This window comes from Lithobates pipiens, unplaced genomic scaffold (genome assembly GCF_037356315.1).
Source record: "Lithobates pipiens isolate NorthernLeopardFrog02 unplaced genomic scaffold, aLitPip1_a1.2 Scaffold_28, whole genome shotgun sequence".
Taxonomy (NCBI): Eukaryota; Metazoa; Chordata; class Amphibia; order Anura; family Ranidae; genus Lithobates; species Lithobates pipiens.
In genome coordinates, this window is record NW_027507789.1 from 174,563,479 (window position 1) to 174,587,146 (window position 23,668).

At 41.7% G+C, this 23,668-nt stretch overlaps 1 protein-coding gene across 3 annotated transcripts in view; it reads left to right on the plus strand.

Moving 5' to 3' along the window:
* Window positions 1-23,668, plus strand: part of LOC143935836 (NXPE family member 4-like) — a 190,060-nt gene that overhangs the window by 43,508 nt on the left and 122,884 nt on the right. The window contains exon 5 of one of the 3 annotated variants that reach the window (XM_077459954.1): window positions 9,153-9,371. The exons of the other annotated variants lie outside the window; for them this stretch is intronic. Coding sequence (XP_077316080.1) covers window positions 9,153-9,371 — 219 coding nt within the window. The remainder of the gene's footprint in view (window positions 1-9,152; window positions 9,372-23,668) is intronic. 3 annotated transcript variants of the gene reach the window in all.

Consider the following 23,668-nt stretch of genomic DNA (forward strand, 5'->3'; position numbering starts at 1 on the left):
ACCCATACCAGACCTTTATACGAGCATGCAGCCTAGCAAATCAGGAAAGGGGGGTGATGAGCAAGCCCCCCCCCGAACCATACCAGACCACATGCCACAACATGAGGGGCAGGTGCTTTAGGACAGGGGGGGCTCTGCCCCCCCTACCCCAAAGCACCTTGTCTCCATATTGATGGTAACAAGGGCCTCTTCCCAACATCCCTGGACTGTGATTGTCAAGGTCTGTGGGCAGGGAACGTATCGGAATCTGGAAGCCCCCTTTAACAAGGGGGCCCTCAGATCTGGACTTCCCCAATGTGAATGAGTATTGGGTACTTAGAATACCCATTCATCAAAAAAGTGTCAAAAAGTAGTAAACACAATAGATAGTTTTTGACAATTCCTTTATATAAAAAAAATAAACAATAGCGTCCCTCGATGTAAATCCATTGTTAATCACGCTGTCCACCAACCCGAAAAATAGAAAACCTTCTGCCTCCTGGGAGGCCTCCAGCTGACTGCCTGCTCTGCGCTTAGACATTTCTTATATACACCCCAGAGTGAGTGAGTACGCCCTGACATTTTCTTAAATATTTTAGCTGGGGGTGTATATTCTGTCTTGTGATTTTGGGGCAGTATACTCTTTCCTGTGATGCTGAGCTGAATACTCCTGACATTATGGGTGGAAGCAAGTGGAATACAGGGGACGGAGTAGGTGGATTCTATAAGGGGTGGGGCTTATGAGACGTGTGAGTGGTCAAAAAGGAGGGGGGGTCTGGCACACCCCCATCCTAAAACTTCACCAGCCGCCACTGGTTTTGTCAGACTTTAGAATAGGCCAATACCTTCTCACAATATGTTCCAGTGACTTACAGTATATTGCCAGTTGAAACCCGTCATGAAGGCCATATCTATATCTTGCTTTATATTCTTCTCCTTTGTTAGCAAGGAGTCCCTATTCATATTCCTTATGTCCTTCTTCAATTTCTTAGTGTCCTTCTTTGCTAGCCCTTTTCTTCAAATTTTTTCATTAGGGCTTCAGCCTGTTGTCCATAGTCTTCCAGGATGTGACAATTTCTCTGCAGTTTTATTAACTGACCTTAAATGGACGAATTGACCTTAAGCCTTATGACCCCTACACACGATCGAAAAAATTCCGCCAGCAAATGTGAACTTTTGTTGTCGGAAATTCTGACCGTGTGTATGCTCCATCAGACTTTTGCTGGCAGAATTCCCGCTTGCAAAAGATTGAGAGCAGGTTCTCGATTTTTTTCACTCGGAAAAAGTTCAGAACAGAAATTCCGATCGTCTGTACTAATTCCGACACACAAAATTCCTAAGTATGCTTGGAAACAATTCAATGCATGCTCTGAAGCATGGAACTTAATTTTCTTGGCTAGCTGTACATCACTGCGTTCTTGACAGTCGAAAGTTCAGAGAACGTTTGTGTGACAGTGTGTATGCAAGCCAAGCTTGAGCGGAATTCCGTCAGAAAAACCATCCAAAAATTTTCAGGCGGAAATTCCGCTCGTGTGTGCGGGGCATTGGGCATGTTCCCCTTCTACTTAGGATGCTGGCAACTAGAAATGGGTATACCTGTTTGAAAAAGGTTCTAGTAAATAGTTTGTCTTCTGCTTTGTATATTTGAAGGTCTAGATCAGTGTTACTCAACCTTTTTACGTTTGAGGAACCCCTGGCAAAAAGTTTGAGATCTCGATGAACCCCTGAAATAATGTTCACATCTACAGCTCACGGAACATTGGTATGGTCAGCAAGCTGTTGATAGAAAAAATTATTTGTAGAAATAGCATTAAATAAAGAATAAATATTAAAACGTACCTATTTAATGTGAAAAGTGTGCTTTCTTTTCCTGCAGAGCTGATCCAATTAAGGGGACATTACATGAAACAGAGCACATGACAGGGGACATTATATGGGGCAGGGCACATTACATGAGACAGGGGACATTACATGGGGCAGGGGACATTACATGGGGTAGAGCACATTACATGGGACAGAGCACATGACAGGGGGCATTACATGGGGCAGAGCACATGACAGGGGACATTAAAGGGGACATGAGAAGTCAGATCGCTTTGGAACCCCTAGGGGCCTCACGCGGAACCCTATGGTTGAGAATCACTGGTCTAGATATTCAATTTGTTGATAATTCCAACTCCCTGTCAAGGAGATAATTGAGAATAATCTTCTCAAAAAATTTCTCTAGTGATCCCTCTGATTCCTCCCACAAGATGATTTAGATCTATGTAGCGTCTGTAGAATCTCAGATTGGGTCGAGCAGTATTGAAAACCTGTTCCTCTTCCTACATGTTCGTGAACAGGTTAGCAACACTGGGAGCATTTCATGCTCCCATTGCTACTCCCTCAGTTTGGACATAATAGTTGTCCTTATACCAGAAGTACTTACTTTATATTGCTGATCTGTTCTTGTTTCAGGTCCATTTGTTTTTTTATTATTTATTTATTTCAGGTACTTATATAGTGCCGTCAATTTACGCAATGCTTTACATATACTTTGTGCATTCACATCAGTCCCTACCCTCAAGGAGCTTACAAACTAAGATCCCTAACTCACATTCATACATACACATACTAGGGACAATTTAGACAGGATCCAATTAACCTACAAGCATGTCTTTGGAGTGTGGGAGGAAACCGGAGTACCCGGAGAAACCCACGCAGGCACCCGGAGAACATGCCAACTCCAGGGAGGTAGTGTAGTGGTTTGGTTTCGAACCAGCAACCCTTTTTACTGCTAGGCGAAAGTGCCATCCACTACACCACTGTGCCATCCTTTATGTAGTGACCTTTTGACACCACTGAGTCCGTCCTTTTGTACTATGCTGGTGAAGAGTGAGTTAACATCAATGATAACTACAAAAACAATTCTCTATATCACTCTATCACTCAGTGGTGTCACTAGGCGGGGGCGGGGGGTGTGGTCTGCTAGAGGGGTGACACTATCCCTTTGGCAGCTTTTTCTTCAGCTGGGACACACCTCCAGTGCGGCAGCTGTGCCTGCCATGTTTTTTCCTCCTCCTCCTCTGTCTTTCACTTCTGCCCAAGCCTGTCTCGATCTGCTCTCCACCCGGGCGGCATGACTGCACACTGTCCTCTCCTCTCCAGCTGCTGCCCAGGTGGTCTGTGTACCTGAGCTGCCCAAGCTGGTGTGGTAATGGGCGGGAAGTGTCGACTTGAGATTGGGGGGAAATGTCCTCCACCGCCCGAGGAGAGGTGTTGTGAGGGGGGGGGGGCATGCTGATGAGGTTGGTTTATGCTGCTGGTCACAGCTATATCATATGGGGGGTGGTTTGTTCTGGGCGGGGTTTGTACTAATGCAGGGGGTGGTTTATTCTGGAGTCTGCAGTAATGGAGGGGGGTGGTTTGTTCTAGGGGTCTGTACTAATGGAGGGGGGTGGTTTGTTATGGAGGGGGTGGTTTGTTCTGGGAGTCTGTACTAATGGAGGGGGGTCTATACTGAGGGGGGCCTATATTGAGGGAGGGGAGGTCTATACTGAGGAAGGGGGGTCTGTACCGAGGGGGTGTTCTATACTGATGTAGGGGGTTTATACTTCGTAGAGGGTCTGCACTGATAGAGGAGGGTCTATACTTAGTGTAGGTGAGTCTGTACTGGGGGCGACACCAACCCTTGTGATGCCAATGCTATCACTTGTAATTCTGAGATTAATTCTGAGATTAATTGTGTACTATCCAATAAATAGGACCTCCCCTCTTGTACTAGGGGTTGTAAATATTGATCTAGGTATTCGCCTAGTCTGGAGAACAATGTGTCAGCTCTGCGTCAGCTCTTCTAATAATGGATCTAACCAGACCATTATCCAGTTTTTTTTATGAATCTTTGGTAGGTAGTACATTACTGGAGTTCTAGCAGCTTCAGGTAGGAGGTACCTTGCTTCTTCCTTGTTAAGGATACCACTTTCTTTACCTCTCTTTATATATGCTCTCAGTTTCCTCTCATATAGTTTCTTAGGATTGTTATTCAGCTTTTTGTATGTGTTCTCTACCTTTATCAACTTTTCCATTTCTTCCTCGTAATCCATTTTATTTAAACTCACCGATCCTCTGCCCTTTTTCACCAGGCGTATAACTGCCCCTTTTATCTTTTATAGCTTTTTAACAGTTTTCACTACATTTTTATTCTTATGTAGAGATGGGCTGAACGACCCCCTGTTCTGTTCAAGACAGAAGTTTCAAACATCTCAAATGTTCGGAACCAAATAACAAACCTGATTGAAATCTGTTTGACCCAAACTGAAAAAATCAAAAGTGCCCATTTTGCAAGTATGCAATTAATTGGGCATACAATGGTTATGGGGGTCCAGGTACTGCCCTGATGAACATGTACCAATGAAAAAAGTTTCTAAAAGTCTGTTGCTTTAACTGGCAATTGTGCGACACTGTACCTAAACAAAATTGATGTCCTTTTTTCCCCACAAATAGAGCTTTCGTTGGGTTGTATGTGATCACGACAATTAAAAAAAAAAAAAGCTGCTATATATTTATCTACGTATATATGGTTAAAAAATATATTTTCACATCTTTCACAAATCAACCAAATAATTCAAATGTGTTTATCCATGCCAGTTTGAAGACACACATTAATACAGCGATGTGCTAAAATATATATATTTATTAACTAAAAATTCAGTGCAAAATAATATCAAATATAATTGGTGAAAATACAAAAAGATATAAGTTAAAGTATCAAATATATGGGTAATATAAATGATGAGAAATTTTACCACAAGCTCTTATTACAAAATAGTATGTGTCTCAACACTTCATGACAGCTTAGTATATTTACTAAGCTGCCATGGCTTTACAGATTATGAAAACAAACTAGATGTTGATTCAATATGTGCGATTTCTTCTCAAAACAAATAGACCTTCAAGTTAAAACCTCTATTACGGTATATGGACAATTTTGCTAACCATATACAAACTTGGTAATTTAAGCAACACTTATTTTTAAATAACGATACATTTAGAATGAATCTATGGTTCAACACATACTATAACTAATCCAATTCTAAGACTTTGAAGTCAGTTTTGTTGAGATATAAAAAGATATGTATCTCTCTTTATTTAAAAGGGAAACAAAATCGTGCTGCAGTGAGAATTAATTTCACTCCAAAACTAAAACTACCAACATTGATTGGGTTAGTTAAGCATTTTCTCAAACAACTTCAATTACCAAAAAGGTAAAAATATAAATGAATACTTTACCAAGGATTTAAGAAATCTGTTGTTTTGAGAAGTATCAGCTCTCAAAGGACTTCTCCACCACTCCTACATTTTTCTGTACTGTTTTTGCCCTATGCTCTCGCCCTCTGTTGTTCCAATCCCCATCTTGATTTTTTCTCCCCCACTAGCATGTGTACCCAATCTTTATTACCCCAGGAATCTGTGTGGAAATGTCTTTCACGTCATGAGTGATGTCAAACACATGTTATTTCCTGCCAAAAACCTATAGGGACATTGAAGTGTCCTTACACATAGTTTTCAGTAGAGGCAGTATAGGTTTAAAAATTATATTGAAAGTTGTTTTAACTTGTCAAAAATCAATCTCCATTTAACCTTTAACTTAGGCTTAACAGAAAACTATAACATATCTAGAGCTTTCTCTTATGTGTCAAACTTGATAGACTTTGCAGCGGAAACTCAGATATATGATTTTTAAAATGTCCAATCCACATAATTAACTTCCCCCCTCACATCTCTGGAGAATGAGATGTTTGTGGCTGGACCTACAATAACCATTATTTACACAGTTTCACACCCAGAATTCCCATTCACTTAAAAATATTCATAATGTTATAAACATACTATCCTTATGAATAAAGATATTCCAATATATTTATATGAATATATCCAAACAATATATTATAAAAAATTAATATTAAAAAATATTAAAATACCTAAACCAAAATATATGTAAAATGATTCACTCAATTAGCATATACTATCTCCATTATAATATAATAATAAGATAATGAGAATTATTGCTAATTTGTATATTTGCAGTAATTAATATAGATCATTTCAAAAACACAATTTGTTAATATGTCTCTTTCTCTAGCCCTCAGTCAAGGAAAGAGAAAAAAATATGTGTTTCTATCCAGTGTTATTTTAACCCTTGGAATCAACATTTTCTTTTCTAACATAAACATCAACCTTCTTATAATACACATTAGTCCATGGCCCTTATCTTTAAGTGTCTGATTAACGCAGAAGAGCCGACCTGCCGCAGTATATCTGCGTGAGCTGGTCAGCTAGTGGTTAAAGTGAAACCATAAAAATGAAAAACAGTTACAATTTTAAATTGCTTTAAATATAGTGTCTGGGGGGACCCCTCTGTCTGTCTATAAAGTGGCACATCTGTGCCGTGTATAGAACCTGCTGAAGCAATAATGACATTTATAAAGCCAAAAAATTTAATTTTCCCTACAAACTTACCTTATTTTGGCTTGGGGAGCCGGTCTGTATGATGAGGCCACAACTTGGTGCACTTAGAAGAAGATTAGAGATTTTTTATTTTTTGAAGTTCTGGTGACTCTTTTACAGACTTTGAATACAAGTAACAGGTATGGAAAAATTGGGTTTTGGGTGTCGGTGGTACCTTCATACTGCAGAGGTACTCTTGTTATAAGCAACAATTGTCATTGCTGTCAAAAATTGAAATTATATGAACATATCAAACAGGTGCAGAAATATTGGTGTTTTCAGTGTTGGTGGTGCCTTCACACAGTAACCCTATAGAGGTACTCTTGATGAAAGCAAGAATTGGCCTTGCCATCAAAAATTGCAATAATATGCACCTGTCAAACAGGTGCAGAAAAATAGGTGTTAATTGTGAACATGAAACCTACAAAATATTTCTTCCAGATTAAATCAACACCCACAAAGCTAGACAGCCTAGACAGTCTTTCAGAGATTCAAGATTCAGAAAGCACTTAATCAGTGACATCGGCATCAGGGGCTTGATAGCTGCTTGTAATCCAGGACTGATTAATTTTGATAAATGTCAGCCGGTCTACGGAGCCTGGACAGAAGCGCTCTCTTATCAGCCACAAAACCTCTGGCAGCACTGAATGCTCGTTCAGGAAGCACGCTGGATGCAGGGCAGCCCAGCAGCTCAATTGCATACTGGGCAAGTTCTTGCCAGTGGTCTATTCTCATAGCCCAGTGGACCGTCAACTGGAAATCTCTCCATGTCTGTTTTCACGCCTAGATAATCTCCCACCATATGATGCAGCCCTTGCCGATGCTATGTGAAAGCTGGCAGCCCTGGGCGCCAAGGACTAAAGAAAAAGACAGCGTGGGGTCCCCACAAAATCCATACTTCACCTTATCCGAGCATGCAGCCTGGCAGGCCAGCACAGGGGAATGCCCCCCCTCCTGAACTATGCCAGGCCACATGCCCAAAACATTGGGGGGTGGGTGCTTTGGGGAGGAGGTGCTCTTCCCCCACCCCAAAGCACATTGTCCCAATGTTGATGGAGACAAGGTTCTCTTCTTCACACCCTGGGCTGTGGGTGTGGGTGTCTGCGGACAGGGTGCCCGCGGAAAAAAAAATGCTCTAATATCCATGAAGGCTGACCGCCTACTGAGGGCCCACCCCCCTGTAACATTACTGACCCAGCATGCACCTAGGTTCAAGAGGGGGGGGGGGCGCTCGCTTGTCCCCCCTTTCCTGGCCTGCCAGGCTGCATGCTTTTTTTTTAGAGGGGCCCACATCATTTTTTTTTTACTTTTTTATTGCGGGAAAAGTATTTTTTTTTTTATTCAGCTGTCAGCAGGGAAGCTGATGACTCATTGGTTGTTAAAGGCTGGCATCCTAGCCCCACTCCTTAACAATCAGCTATCCACTGCACCCTGATTGGGCAAAGTTTTGCCCAGTCAAGGTTTAGAATGCACTGTGCAGTGCAAACTTTTTCTCAGCCTGAACCATTCACTCAACTCTAGTAGAGAGATGGAATAAAGGTGTCTGCATGCAGTCCTTGTAGGGTGTACTGAGGGTGGGCTTCTGCCCACTCACCAATCCTGATGACACCAAGGCTCAAGGGAATAGGATGTCCCGCAATAGGCTCTTGAAGAATCTACAACCAGAAGACAGTGCCTAGCCGCACACCTCACAACACTGGAATTCAGCAGGGTCTGTATCGGTTACAATGAGAGTGACCCCAACTGTCATTCAGCTGACAGGGAGCTGGCGATGATAGATCCACTCACACACACCCATCGGAGACTTTCTACACCACCTCGGCCTCGGCACTCATCCGGGTCCCTGCTCCCACTTGAAGGCCGTGGTCCCAAGAGAAAGACTCCTCTCTAGGCCAGGCTATATATGTCCTCTCCCAGTATTCTGCTCTCTCTCCCAGCTGGCTGGAACTTGTAGTCTGCAGCAGTCTGGCTCCAGTGCAAATCCTTGCTTCTCGGACCACATATCCCAATATTTCCTGCTCTTAGCTGTGATCTCTGCTCGCTCATTCAGGAGATTATGATGCAGTGTCTGTGCTGAGCACAGAGGGAAACAGGCTCACTGCAGCTGATGTTAGAGAATGTTCCACAATGACACAGGCAAAGTTAGCCACTGCCAGGACCTGGCTACACATCCTTGTGTTCTTCCATCCATATTATACAATTCTAGATGGGACTCCTCAACCATATATGTGGACATAGGGGGGAATTCCATCATGGTGTAGCAACATTTTTATTCAGAATGAATATAAAACATTGCACTCACTTTATACAATATCATATGTACAGTATGCAGGTAAACGGTCTCCGGCCTTGACTGAGCTATTATATTACTAAAACCCCTCCTATTCCACCCAAAGCCTGTATAGCCCCCACCTACTCCCTTAAGTACTGATCCAAGTTTCTGTTAGTATACTATTCTTCTATACTCAAGCTTTACATAACAATGCTTCCATATGTATTAAGTATGATTTTATTATAGATAGCACTATGAATATATTTCAGTATACACTAAGGGTGCTTGGGCATCTTTTTAACAGCTGCTGTCTGAGAGGGGTAATTGCAACACCATTGGGTGTGGGTGGAGTATATAGCGTGGGTGATTTTGGATTTAAAAAAAAAAGTATTATGTTAACACAATTTTTTTTCAGAAACCTCTATGAATGTGACATCAAAATGCCAAATTGGGACCTCTCTTCCCTTCCCTAGTGGCTACTTCTTGAAGAACCAATGGTTCCCCTCACATTGCAACCTTTCTTCCTTTGAGCCCTTGTTAAATGCCAATAAATGTTTGGCTGGAAAAATGATATACTTGATGGGTGATTCAACAATTCGCCAATGGATAGATTTCTTCCCAAAAGTCATGAAAAGTAAGTTTACCCTAATGCTGTATTTAACCCCAAATCAAACATGAAAAATATTGCAGCTTACCAATGCTTAAATGTGCTGGCTGTGTTAGTTTTCTTTTTTAGTGTTTATTCCATTATTTCTACCTGGGGATCTGGCCAGTAGCACATCTCCTGTCTAAAGGCCTGTACACACAAAAGGAAAATTGGAAGTCAAATTTCATCCGACGAACGATCTGCCGTTTTTTGGATTGTTATTATGGTGCTTTTGACAGCCGATTCCAATTTTGCAGCCGACAAAAGCTGGATGCGCAGACTATAAAATTAGGGTGTCGCTACTCTGGATGGAGGAGACACCTTTGGACAGCAACATTATCAATATAGGGAAAGGGTAGTGCTATGTGCACTAGATGTCCAATTAATACTCTTCAATCAATTACAGCAACAGCATTTTTTTTTCTTTTTGGGATAAAGATTTTTTATGTATATATGTATGCGTGCGTGTGTGTATATATATATATATATATATATATATATATATATATATCTAGATATATATATATATATCTAGATATAGATATATATACCGTATTTATCGGCATATAATACGCACCCCAAGTTTAGGAGGGAATTTTAAGGGAAAAAAACTTTTAGGAGGGAAGTTTAAGGAAAAAAACTTACATTTAAACAAAAGTGAACTTTATTCATGTTCAGTACATACAGGTCAGCTTGCAGTACATTGCCAGTTAGAGTAAAATATCAATACATATATAGCTGCAAAATTCACGGTTACATATAATGTTCATAGTCAATAAGTGCGTATTTGGAACCAGAGTTCGTATATCCTGAATTGTTCTGCATAACATAAGGGGAGAAAAAAAAAGGGGGGGGGGGGTCACCAGGGAAGGATAGGGAGAGAGGGCAGGATCCAAGAAGAGGGGGAGTATGAGGAGAAAAGGGGAGGGGAGAGGAGAAATGGGGAGGGGGGGCAGAAGGGGGGGACATACTCCACTAGCTCCCAATTCCTGATCCACACCACTGGATTAAGAGTCTGCATCTGGGTCAGGGGGAGACAACTCCAGTGACAAGGATACCCAAGAGTCTATCCAGGAGGACCATATCTTGTCGAACTTATTCGGGCAATTTCTATTGACATATGTTATTTTTTACAGTGGTAAAACAGCATTCAGGGTATTTCTCCAGGTGGTGATGGTGGGCGGGAGCTCGGACCTCTATTTCAACAAAACCTCACTCCGGGAATAATAGGTGGCAAACGCCATGAACAATTTCTGGTATTTCCCAACAGTGGGGTCACCAATCACATTTAACAGCAAGATTTCTGGCTGCAGTGGGAGAGAGATTTTTAGCTGTCTGATTGACAATCAGCTGGGACCTGTTCCCAGAACCCTTGCAGCGTGAGGCATGACCAGGTCATGTGTAAGAAGGAGGCTTCTGCACCTCCACATCTAGCGCAGTTTGGGGATCTGTCCCTATAAATGGCTGCCAATCTCTACGGTGTATAATAAGCCCGGTGCAAGAATTTTAGCTGTATGAAACGGTCCCTAGCTGAGATCATTTTTGAGACATACGAGGAGACACAGGACTCCCAGTCTTCCTCTTCAAGGGATGATATGTCCCTTTTCCACTTTGCATACATTTTATACAGCTTAGTGGGTAGAGAGGCTGACAAGTGGAAGTAGATCGGGGAGCGATTAGGACCTTAGTGGTTAGCAGTCTCTCAACTGGATCTGACTCAAGGGTGACAGCACCAGGAAATTGATGTTGAAAGGCATGCCTCACCTGTAGGAACCGAAAGAGCATCCTGTTTGGCAGGTTGTATTTAGTTTTAAGTTCTGGGAATGTCCTCAGTTTGCCCTCCGTTATTAAATGCTTTAGGCCCACTATTCCTCTATTAGCCCATATTTGTGGATCCGGAATGCCACTGAAGTGAGAAAGGTTAGGATTGCCCCACAGGGGCATGTGAGGAGAAATAGTGCCCGGGGCCCGGTATATTGCCCTGGCTCAGCTCCACACCACAATGGTTGTGCGCATCAGGGTGTTTAAGTTGGGGTGGGCTCTGACACCATGGAACACTAAGCACAGCGTATGACCCCATAATTTCTGCAATGGCACCGCCGAGATACGGATGTCCTGTGTCCTGTGCTCGGCAGCTCTCGGGCGTTCTTGACGGCTTTCAGCCGCTCTTGCCGGCTTTTCGGACTGCGAGAGCAGCCGAAAGCCACCAAGATTGGCCGAAAGCTGTTGAGAACGGCTGAAAGCAGCTGAAAGCCTCCGAGAACGGTCGAGAGGCTTGCAATCGGTGGGAGATCGGCGTATAACATGCACCCACGATTTTCTCCTGATTTTAAGGGGAAAAAAGTGTGCGTTATGCGCTGATAAATACGGTATATATATATATATATATATATATATATATATATATATATATATATATACACATACTGTGTGTCTGTGTGTGTGTGTGTGTGTGTGTATATATGTATATAATATATATAAAAATATATACACACATACATAACATACATACACACACAGTGTGTGTGTGTGTGTGTATATATATATATATATATATATATATATATATATATATATATATATATATATATACATATATACAGTGCCTTGAAAAAGTATTCATACTCCTTGAAATATTCCATATTTTGTCATGTTACAACCAAAAACCTAAATGTATTTTATTGGGATTAAATGTGATAGACCAACACAAAGTGGCACATAATTGTAAAGTGGAAAGAAAATGATAAATTGTTTTCAACATTTTTTACAAATAAATATGTGAAAAGTGTGGCGTGCATTTGTATTCAGCCCCCTGAGTCAATACTTTGTAGATCCACCTTTCCCTGCAATTACAGTTGCAAGCCTTTTTGGGTATCTCTTCACCGGATTTGCACATCTAGAGTGACATTTTTGCCCATTCTTCTTTACAAAATAGCTCAAGCTCTGTTAGATTGGATGGAGAGCGTCTGTGAACAGCTATTTTCAATTCTTGCCACAGATTCTCAATTAGATTTCAGTCTGGACTTTGACTGGGCCATTCTAACACATGAATATGCTTTGATCTAAACCATTCCATTGTAGCTCTGGCTACTTTCTTCCACATGTTTGCTGTGTCCCCCACAGGCTACAAACTACAAATGGGACGTCTTATGGCTTTCTTTCAACAATGGCTTTCTTCTTGCCACTCTTTCATAAAGGCCAGATTTGTGTGGGGTGCACGACTAATAGTTGTCCTGTGGACAGATTCTCCCACCTGAGCTGTGGATTTTTTCAGCTCCTCCACCGTTACCATGGGCCTCTTAGCTGCTTTTCTAATTAATGTTCTCCTTGCCTGGCCTGTCAGTTTAGGTGGACGGCCATGTCGTGGTAGGTTTGCAGTTGTGCCATACACTTTCCATTTTCAGATGATGGATTTAACAGTGCTCTGTGAGATGTTCAAAGCTTGGGATTTATTTTATACCTTTTTTACCTAACCCTGCTTTAAACTTCTCCTCAGCTTTATCCCTGACCTGTCTGGTGTGTTCCTTGGCCTTCATGATGCTAATTGTTCACTAAGGTTCTCTAACAAACCCCTGAGGGCTTCACAGAACAACCATATTTATACTGAGATTAAATTACACACAGGTGGACTCTATTTACAAATTTGGTGACTTATGAAGGCAATTGATTCCTTTCGATTTTAGTTGTCGTATCAGAATAAAGGCCATTCTAAGCACTCCTGCCTGTGTTAAACTGATTGTTTGTCTCAACTCTCTAACTGCTAATTTGTCTGACAGCTTGGTCTGCTAAGGGAGGTTAAAAAATAAAATACTTACTGGCAGGATCACCAGATGAAACAAAGGGAAAAAGGAAACTGATGCCACCACATCAGCTGACTGACTCTGTGTCAGCATATGTTTAGGGGAAAAGCTAGCCAAAAACAAGGTTTGGAATACTAAATATAGCACTAACCCCCGAAGGAGCTGCTGGTTATATTCAGGCTTACCGTTACCTCACCTGCTCGCCTCTTTATCTTAGGAGGTTCCCGTGGAAAGTAGCCCAAATGTTGATAGATCAGACACGTGGTCCTTTTTGAAGATTTATTTAGGGATAACACCAAAGAAAGACACAAGACACAGTCCTTCAATAGATGGTTAGAGGATAAGGGGGAGTTCAGGCACCTGGAAATTACGGGTTAAAGGTTTTAGTCAGATCCAAAGGACAAACAGCTCCACAGACTGGATCCAGTAGTCACCGGATAGGTCCCTCTCACTTGACCTAGCAGCTGATGAGATGCTAAACAAAGTCTCTGCCACAGACTTATTATTTAAACTTAGTGGTTTTGAGAGTAGATGCACAACAAAGTCTCTGCCACAGACTTGTTAACTGAACTTAGAGATTTTTGATAGTTTTTAGGAAGGACTACTATACAGTACCAGATTCTTTCAGCCGACCCGGCGATACTGTAAGGATATTGATCCGGGTTGCATCCTCAAACTGAGTTTCCAGGCTCCTCCAGAGACATCAGCCTTGCGCTCGGTCCTCCACCGGAAAAGTCCTCCCCTGGATCCGCCAGCTTTCTTGGCTTCTCCCCGCAGGCGAGACAGCACAGGATCACCCCTGGATCAGCAGGCCCCAAGACATTCCTGGGCCTACACTCTCAGTTGCGAGGCCTCGGGCCAGCTGGCCCCAAGGTGCAAGACCATGCAACACAGATCCCAGGCCAGGAGGACCCTGGGGTTGAGATCATGGACCATGGAAAACGAACCCAAAAAAATGGCGTCGGTACCTTTAAATACCCTCTCCCAAAATGCACAGCAGGGAAACCACGCCCACTGAACCATTTCCAAGCAAGAGGTGGCATTCAATGCATCCAGCCTGCTGCTGTTCCACACCCACAGATGGTGAAAGCGACACCTATGGTCAGGTGGGAATCAATGCAACCCAGCTGAACTGGTACAGAAACCAGAACTTTTAGAGAAATTAGTCTGAGCCAAACTACAGCTTCAGACAATTAAACTTGAAAAAGAACAAGTGTCTGCTCTTCAGGAGCAGGGCGCTACATAAACAAAAAAGCCTTTAATTGCAACTATTAGCTCAGCCTTTCTCAACCTTTTCAACACAGAGGAACCCTTGAAATAGTTCTCCGGACTCAGGAAACCCCTGCTAAAAATAAGAAATCTATAACTCATGATACAATAGTGTGATGGTCAGTGGGAAGAATGGTCCTTATACTTGTTGTCATTGGGAAGAATTACCTTCTTACAGATAGCTAAAAAGATCCATGATGTCAGTGGGAACTTATCTGAGAGGCAGAAATTGCCCAATGCTGAAGGAACCCCTAGCAACCTTTGGAGGAACCCTAGGGTTCCACGGAACCCTGGTTGAGAATCACTGTATTAGCTGATGACATTTTAAGGCCAAATTTAACTGAAGATAACAAAGCTGGCATCATGTAGTAGTAAGCCATAAATGTAATGATGTATAACCAAGAATATCACCTTACAAATCACCTCCTTAGATGTCCTTTATGCCGCAGGAAGCTGCCAAAGTGTTGGAATACATTGTTCATGTATTTTGTAAAACAACTACATCAGCCAGTAGATGGTATTGTTTATACGTTTGTAGCTGCATCTATGGTAAAAGTTATGTCTTTTCTCTGATAATAAAGTTGGTTTCCTGTCTGCAATTAAGCAGCAGATAAGCCCATGTGGAGAGTGCACTGTTTGTTCTGTAGGGTCACAGAGCACTGTCAGAGCCCTGATTGAACAAAGTGATGATTACTTTGTCATGGCTCAGTGCTTATAGTGCTTATAGTCTCAACCCACACTTTTGCAGTTGAGATAGTTGAGATAGATTGAGCAGGGCACATTTTGCTACTAGTGAGTTGATTCAAGAGTACCTCTAGAAGGATATGGGGTGAAGTCACCACCAACACCCAAAATATTTTTCCACAACTGTGTGACAGGGGTGTCAAATTGCTATTTTTTACAGCAAGGCAAATTCATCAAGAGTACCTCTAGAAGGTTACAGGGTGAAGACACCACCAACACCCAAAGACCAATTGATTTTTGAATCAACTCACTAGTAGCAAAATGTGCACTGCTCTATCTATCTCAACTATCTCAACTGCAAAAGTGTGGGTTGAGACTATAAGCACTATAAGCACTGAGCCATGACAAAGTAATCATCACTTTGTTCAATCAGGGCTCTGACAGTGCTCTGTGACCTAATTGGCAAAGCAGGCTTGATCTAATTAGGGCCCTAGAACATTTGCTCAGGCCCAAACTGTTTGCCCAACACCAAGGGACCAAAAACCTATGATTATGCCCAAAACCTTTTTGTGCTTTTGCTCAGAATGCAGGAATCAGGAGTGTGTTGTGTTCAGAATGCAGGGATCAGAATTGCATTGTGTTTAGAATGCATGGTTTGGGGGGAGTGATGTGAAGGGTGGTAGTCTGATAGAAGACACTGCTATGGGGGTGGCCCTGCCCATAGCAGTGTCCTCTGCCCCTTCACATCCCCCCCCCGCCCCACACACACACACACACACACACACACACACACACACACACACACACACACACACACACACTAGTGCCCTCTGCCCCCCCCTCTCCCTTTGCCCTATAGCAGTGACCTCTGGCTTCACTCCCATAGCAGTGCACTACCTGTCTACAGTGCTCTACATGGTCATGCTTCAGGACCCGAGCCCCTGCACAGGCAGCCGCTCTCTTATTGCCTCTCAAAATACAGGAAGGGAGGAGTCACTCTTCTGTTCCTCTTGTTTACAGAGGCATTGTGGCGCTGCTTACAGCAGCAGATACTCAATGTAAGTCCTTTCCACTGGGCTGCTCTCAGAGCATGCAAGGAGAGATTTAAGTAAATCGCCCGCAGATCGATCACACTGATGCGATGAAGCAAGCCTGCTCCTCCATGCCGGCACTGCCAGTGCAAGTGACTGCCTAGCTGGGGGATTTCCACCCCTTCTATCCTGGTGTCACTGGTGCCATAATACTGTTACTTAAGCCACCTTATGGAAGCTGGCAACTTTGCTCGAGTGCCAACAGAATAGGCTCTGCGTGCCAGCTATGGCACGCGTGCCATAGGTTCACTATCACTGCCCTATATAATTTATAAAAAGATATTAAAACGTTTCCAAATGCCCCCAGGCTCAGAAACCCTCTTGACTGAGTTAATAGCCATGAGGAATGCTGTCTTGGTGGACTTATTCAAGATGGACTGGTAGTAGTCAAATCTAGCACTAGAAGCTGACAACAAGCCCACTTAGAAGTTCTCAGTTTTTTCTGAAGTCTTTTTCTGATGAGAGTCACAACCACCAGTAATACCCAAATAGAACTAGAGAGGTGGAAGTTGGGGAAACGTGAAGTGCCAATCCTCTTGCCCAACCAAAAACTGGAGAAACTCTCACCAAGGCTTTAGTATGGGAACATGAAAATAAACATTCTTTAATGGACGGCCTGCTTTACGTCTACGCTATTTGAAGGTATTCCCTTCTTCAGCGGGTGATCCGCTACAAGATAAAAGTGGTCTCTGTGGTGGATTCACCGCAAGATCACTTTTATCAGCAGTGGGAGAGGGCCCCCCCTCCCGCCGCGATCCGGTGCCCTCTGCCGCTTACCAGAGCCGTCGGCAGAGGTGGAGACGATCGCGTCCTGATGCTAGCTGGGAATGGAGACAAGTGAGGGGAAGATGACCCCCACCCATCTCCATACAATTGCTGGGCGGAAGCAACGTCAAATGTCACTTCCGCCCACAGCTCTTAAAGGGACATTTTTTAAAATAATTTTTTAAATGACAATTTTTTTATTGCATTTTAGTCTAAATGAGATCTGAGGACTTTTTGACCCCAGATCTCATATTTAAGAGGTCCTGTCATGCTTTTTTCTATTACTATTACTATATTTTCTAAGGTATGTTTAGATTCCTTGTAATAGGAATAAAAGCGATTTTTTTTTAAACAGTGTAAAAATAAAAAATAAAAGTGTGCAGAAGCAAATGCATACGTGAGTAGTGCTCGCATATGAAAACGTTGTTCAAACCACACATGTGAGATATCGCCGTGATCGGTAAAGTGAGAGCAATAATTCTAGCCTTCTGTAACTTAAAACATGCAACCTGTAGAATTTTTTAAACGTCACCTAGGGTAAGGGTAAAAGTTTGTCACCATTCCATGAGCGGGCGCAGTTTTAAAGGCTGACATGCTGGGTATCAATTTACTCGGCATAACATTATCTTTCACAATATAAAAAAAAATTGGGCTAACTTTACTGTTTTCTTATTTTTTCATTTAAAATTTTTTCTTTTTTTTCCCCAAAAAGTGCACTTGTACGACCCCTGCACAAATACGGTGTGACAGAAAGTATTGCAAATGTATAATGTTTGGGGGTTCTAAGTAATTTTCTAGCAAAGACAACTGTTTTTAACTTGTAAACAACAAATTTCAGAAAGAAGCTCGGTCCTTAAGTGGTTAAAACGATTGAGATGAGACAGTCACTTGGCTGAAATGCCTGGAATACAATGTTTTCATCTTTAATTTTTCTTTTAGCATGAAACTGTTTAGTCAGATCAATAATGGGCCTTAAACCTCCCGACTTCTTGCTGACCATGAAAAGTGGAGAATACATGCCCTGAAACCTCTCTTCTGCTGGGACTGGCACCACTGCCCCTTGCTCTACACATAACACTTGATATAAGACAGGAAAATGCTTCTTCTGTCACTGGGGCAGGGCAACTCTGGTGGCACAAACCTGACGGACCATTTAAACACTGGGCAGGTCCTGCGGAAACTGTTCTGAAGATCCAGGCATCCGAGTTGAGGCCACCCAATTATGAATTATGCCAATAAAGAAGAAACCAGACTCTTACAAGGCATGTCTGGGCAGGTGTGACCTCAAAAGAAAACATCCCAGATTCTTGATGCAGGGCCTTTCGCCAATATTTGGAAAGAAGCCGCCTTTCCAAAGCAGAGTAACAGCATAGCTAAGAAACCTCTGGACTTATTTCTTAAAGCAAATCTTTGCGATCCAATGGAAAAACTGACTCCAGGAAAGAAAAGAGATTTTCTCCGTTTTATAAATGATTACTCTATGTTTCTCTGGTATTTCTCTTTTGTTGTGTAACAGATATAGTGAAGTATACTTGGAGTAATCATTTATAAAAGTGAGAAAATACCTTTTCTTTCCTGGAGTCAGTTTTTCCATTGGATCGCAAAGATTTGCTTTAAGAAATAAGTAGTTGGCTGCAGTAAGCAACAAATTTGGCAAAATGCTGAGTTCATTGCGCACAGACAATGGAACTGAATATACAGGTGATAACACGCAGGTGATTCTTAGAAACAATGGCATAATATTTCAAACTATTGTACGATACAGCCCAGAACAAAAGAGGGTTGAAGAAAGAATGAACTGTACTCTATATGAAAAAGGAAGAACCATGCTGTTTGATGCAGATATTCCAACCACATACAGGGAGGGAGGCAATTATGACCACATGCTATCTCCAAAATCGACTATCAGGATAATCAGCTGTGGACTGTGAACTCTCTGTTCTGTAGGGCTATATACAAAATTTCTAACAGTTAAAAATATAGAAAATATTGAAAATGGGTTGAAGTCCAAAGGGACAAGAAATATGTTCTTTGGTGTAAAAATGGAAGGGGGGCTGTCTGTTATAGTGCTCACCTCTTCAAGGCAGTGTTATGTGTCTGACTAATGTCAAGAGAGCAGCATTAAATAAGGGAGCCAACTCTATATGCTGAATATCCTTATTCCTGAAGAAATAAAGCTTTGCCTTTATGCTTTGGAACAATATTTTCTTTTTCGGTCCTACTCCATTCCTCCAAAATGACATCCTTAAGCTCCAACAGCAATAGAAAGCTGCAGCGCTTGTTTGTAAGGGGCCTGAAATATTTCTGTTGTTTTACTGGGGATTCCACAGGAAACTACCATTTTAGGACATCTTTAACAGCTTTCACCAAAGGGAGAAGTTGAACCCCACATATATTGCATCATTGCACCTCTTAATCCCAGAAAGTATCTAGAGAAGGGCAATTAATCTGAGTAGGCTATACTCCATAATTACAGGTTCTTTGAGGCAAATTAGCTGCCGCTGTGGCTGGGCATGGCAGCCCGCTTTTTACAAAGTGTCTTGAATACTTGAGGGGAACGACTACGATTGGTTCTCATCCTTTTTACTCCCTGGAGTGAAACAAACTTCGCACAGAGTAGTCTGCAACAGGGCCCAACCTACACACACCCAGCAAGTACCAGGTCCAGGACAATCATAATGGGGGTGAGAGTGGTGCCTAGAGGAAGAGTAATGCCACGCACACACGACCATTTTTTCTGCCAGAATAAACTCTAAGCCCTTGTACACGCGGTCGGACATTCTGACAACCAAATCCGTTGGATTTTGTCCGACGGATTTTGTCCGAAACTGTTACATACACACAGTCGGACAAAGTTGTCGGAAAATCCGATTGTACATAACGTGATGACGTTATTTCATTACGATGGGACTATGTTCAGGCTAGTAGCCAATAGCTTTGGTCTAGGAATTTGATCTGAGCATGCGTGGCACTTTGTCCGTCGTAGTAGGCTACACATGATCGGAGTATGTCCGATCGGAAGCATGTTGTCGGAAAATTTTATAGACAAGTTGGAAAACTTGGTCCCTCGGATATTCCAACGGAAACAGTCCGATGGAGACCACACATAGTCGAATTATCCGACAATACGGTCCGATTCTGTCGGAATCTCTGACCATGTGTACAAGGGCTTACGGTTTTTCTGACGGAGTTCCAACGGAGTTTGGCTGAAACAGTCTTGCCTACACACAATCACACCAAAGTCCAATCATCTAGAACGTGGTGATGTACAACATGATGGGACTATAAAAAGGAAGTTCAATAGCCAGTAGCCAATAGCTGCCCATGCGTCATTTTTGGTCCGTCGGAACAGCATACAGACACCGGTTTTCTCGATAGGCATTGATTCCGTCGGAAAGATTTAAAACATGTTATATTTCTAGGCCCGTCAGAATTAAAAAAAAAAAAAGTCCGATGAGGCCTACACATGATCGGAATATCTGATGAAAAGATTCCATCTGACTTTTTTTGCCAGAAAGTCCGATCGTGTGTACATGGCATCAGAGCTGCTCCCTTACTGCTTTGATCTTACAGGCACTAGAGCCAGGGAAAAACAGAAAGCTGTGTAAAGAAAAAAAGAAGACAGCAGTGTCAAACATACCATGGCTGCCCTATTCATGCATCCTGGACCTCTTTTGCGGGGCAGTTGATGCACATGTGCGCCACAATCGGAATGATTCTAAACCACCCGCTGATAGCTGGACAATTGTCTAACATATTTTTTTTTTTAGTTTAGTGATACTTTCAAGTATATGATTTTTTTTAGTGGAAACTTATTTGAAAAATATGCAGTTTTCCATTGGCCACTTTCTAAAGATGTGAATTGCTTAAGGTCAGCATTGCAGGAGGAAACAAGGGAGCTAGAGAGCAGGAGGTCTTGGGAGAAGGGGAGAGGACAATTTGGGTGATATATTGAGACCAAATTATTGATGTACAGTAGCTTGGGGCAGAGTTCTGGATATTGTTGTTAGTATTTTGAATGTTATTTGTTGGGGATAGGAAGTCAGTGGATGGATCGGCAGAGATGGGTGACAGACACTGGTAAGGTAGGTTAATCTGGCGGCAGTATTCATGATGGACTGAAGGGGGGATAGCTTATGGAAAAGTAGGACTATGAGAAGGAAGTTACAAGTGAATGAGTTGCTTGGTGGTTTCATCAGTTAAAAAGGGGTGTATTTTGGAAATGCTACACAGGTGACACAGTCCACAAGATTTGGACCCTGATTGGATTTAACTGCCATAGTGATCCTTATGCTGATTTCTGACTTTTTTTTATTTATTTTTTTAGATTATTCTTAATTACTAACCCCTTATCAACAAAAGGAAAGAGAAAGCACTATCCCGTGTTTTTCTGTAAATTTGAGATTGAAAAATGTGCTTAATTAACGTGAATGCTTACTCCATTTAAGAGTAAACCTTATTGTATCCATTGCCAGTAGCTAGTAGCTTCCATCTCGTAGTTGAATCTGAGCATGCATGGGTTTTTGCGTGTTGGAATTGCATACACACGATCAGAATTTCCAAAAGAACTTTTTTCTGTCTCAAAAATTGAAAACCTGCTCTCAGTCTTTTGCTGGTGGAATTTCGGCCAGCAAAATTCCGATGGAGCATACACGCGGTTGCATTTTCCGACAAAAAGCTCTCATCGGTCCTTTGCTGGATGAAATTCCGACCGTGTGTACGCAACATAAGGGTATTTTTTTTTTTGCACCTTGAGAAAGACAGCCTACCTGTTTATAGTACTGAGCATCTCTCATTGTGCCTACTCTACTTGCTCTGCAAACCACTATTCACAAGACTTCACATATTACCACTTCAAACAGGATACATCGTTAAAAATCTTTATTCATTTATATTTGGAGGTTAGTACTAGTCTAATTAGTGTACAATGACAAGACACACACCCACAACAGGCACTGATGAGCAAATACAAAAAGAGTACAGCGCTAATAAATATTAAACCAAATAACCATTAAATATTGAAATAAATAAATTAATTAATATGAATTAATAATATAGATACCTATCTAACAAGAATAGATCATATATTAAGATGAAAAAAAATCATAAATAAATAAATAATAAAATTCATACAATTTTACAGTAGTAGTGAAACGAATCTTAGTGGATAAAACTAAGGCAAACAATCACCAAATTCATAAATAAACAAATAAATAAATAAATGCATACAATTTCCCAGTAGTGGTGAAAAGAGCCTTAATGGGTAAAACTAAGGCAAGCAACCACCAAAAAAATAAAGTGAAAAGAGTGCTTACTCTAATGAAAGTAATAAATAAATATTAAATCAAGTAATCATTAAATAAAACAATATTCAATATTAGTGATAAACAATTAAAGTCCATGCAACAAGTGTATAAAGATAGTCCAGTCTCAAATAGATGTGAAGCAGAAACTCCTTAATCCCAACCGGTGAGTAAAGGTAACCCTTACCGACTCCACATGACCACAAAACAATGGTCTCTCCAAGCGCAGGGAAACTTCGCAGGTGTCCCCAGAACCTTAAGGTTCCTCTAAACTGCTCATAAGCTCAATGCAGGTAGCATAACTATGCCGCTCATAAGGAAAGAACAAAAAGTGCCTCCATAGTGTAATCGTTCAAAATGATTTTTTAATAAAAATAGATAAAATTACACTTACAAACACAGGCTTTAGAATGGCATGTAACATCAGAGATAAAAATTGGGGCGTCACCACTCACTCCCTGCTGTATTCCTGTAGCCGGACAATCTCGAGTGCAGCGTGATGACGTCAGCGTCACTGGCTCCACCCTACGCGTTTTGTCATGAAGGGACGTCGTCTGGGGATTGGCCAAGTCAATATTTAATGGTTATTTGGTTTAATATGTTTTAGCACTGCACTCTTTTTGTATTTTAGTTTTTGAGTTGGTGTATTGGGACTCTAGTGTTAGCTGCTTTTTCTTAACATAGTTTATGATATTTTTATTGATGGGCAAATGCAGCATGCTTTGGACATCAGTTTGAGATGCTTATGGGATCATTTAGAGTTTATTGAGAAGGTGCAATTAACTGCAGCTGACCTCCTTTTGAATTGCCTATGACTTGCACCAAGCAGCTTTTTTAGTCCTATCGACTTGCGCAGGGAGAAAAACCAGAAATAATTACTTGTTCTGTTCATATTTTTTCAGTGGTTACATTTAACTGTATCAAGTGGTTATTGTTTTGTAGTGGGCTGCCATCTAGGGGTTGGTTTAGTTCACTGCAACTTGTTTACTTATGTGATTTGGTATCTCCCTCTACCCTCCCCTCCTGTTTTTTCCTTCCCTCCTACTTAATGCTGTTTAGTTTAGTCTTAGCTTGACCCTACCTGTTGCTCCTTTACAGAACAGGTTTTAGAAAAGTAATTTCCTTCTTACACTTCAAAAGAAAACATCTTCTTTACTGCAGTTATGTCAAGTAAAATTGTGTTGGATTTAACTTCAGTGCTTTATTATAGCGTTAAGCTGCCTGTGAATGGTGTCAAGTCTGTTTAGACAGAGTTACACGATGTGTCAATGTATAAAGTGCCATTTTATTAACCACTTTCAGACCGGACCAATTTGCTGGTCAAAGACCAGACCACTTTTTGCGATTCGGCACTGCGTCGCTTTAACTGACAA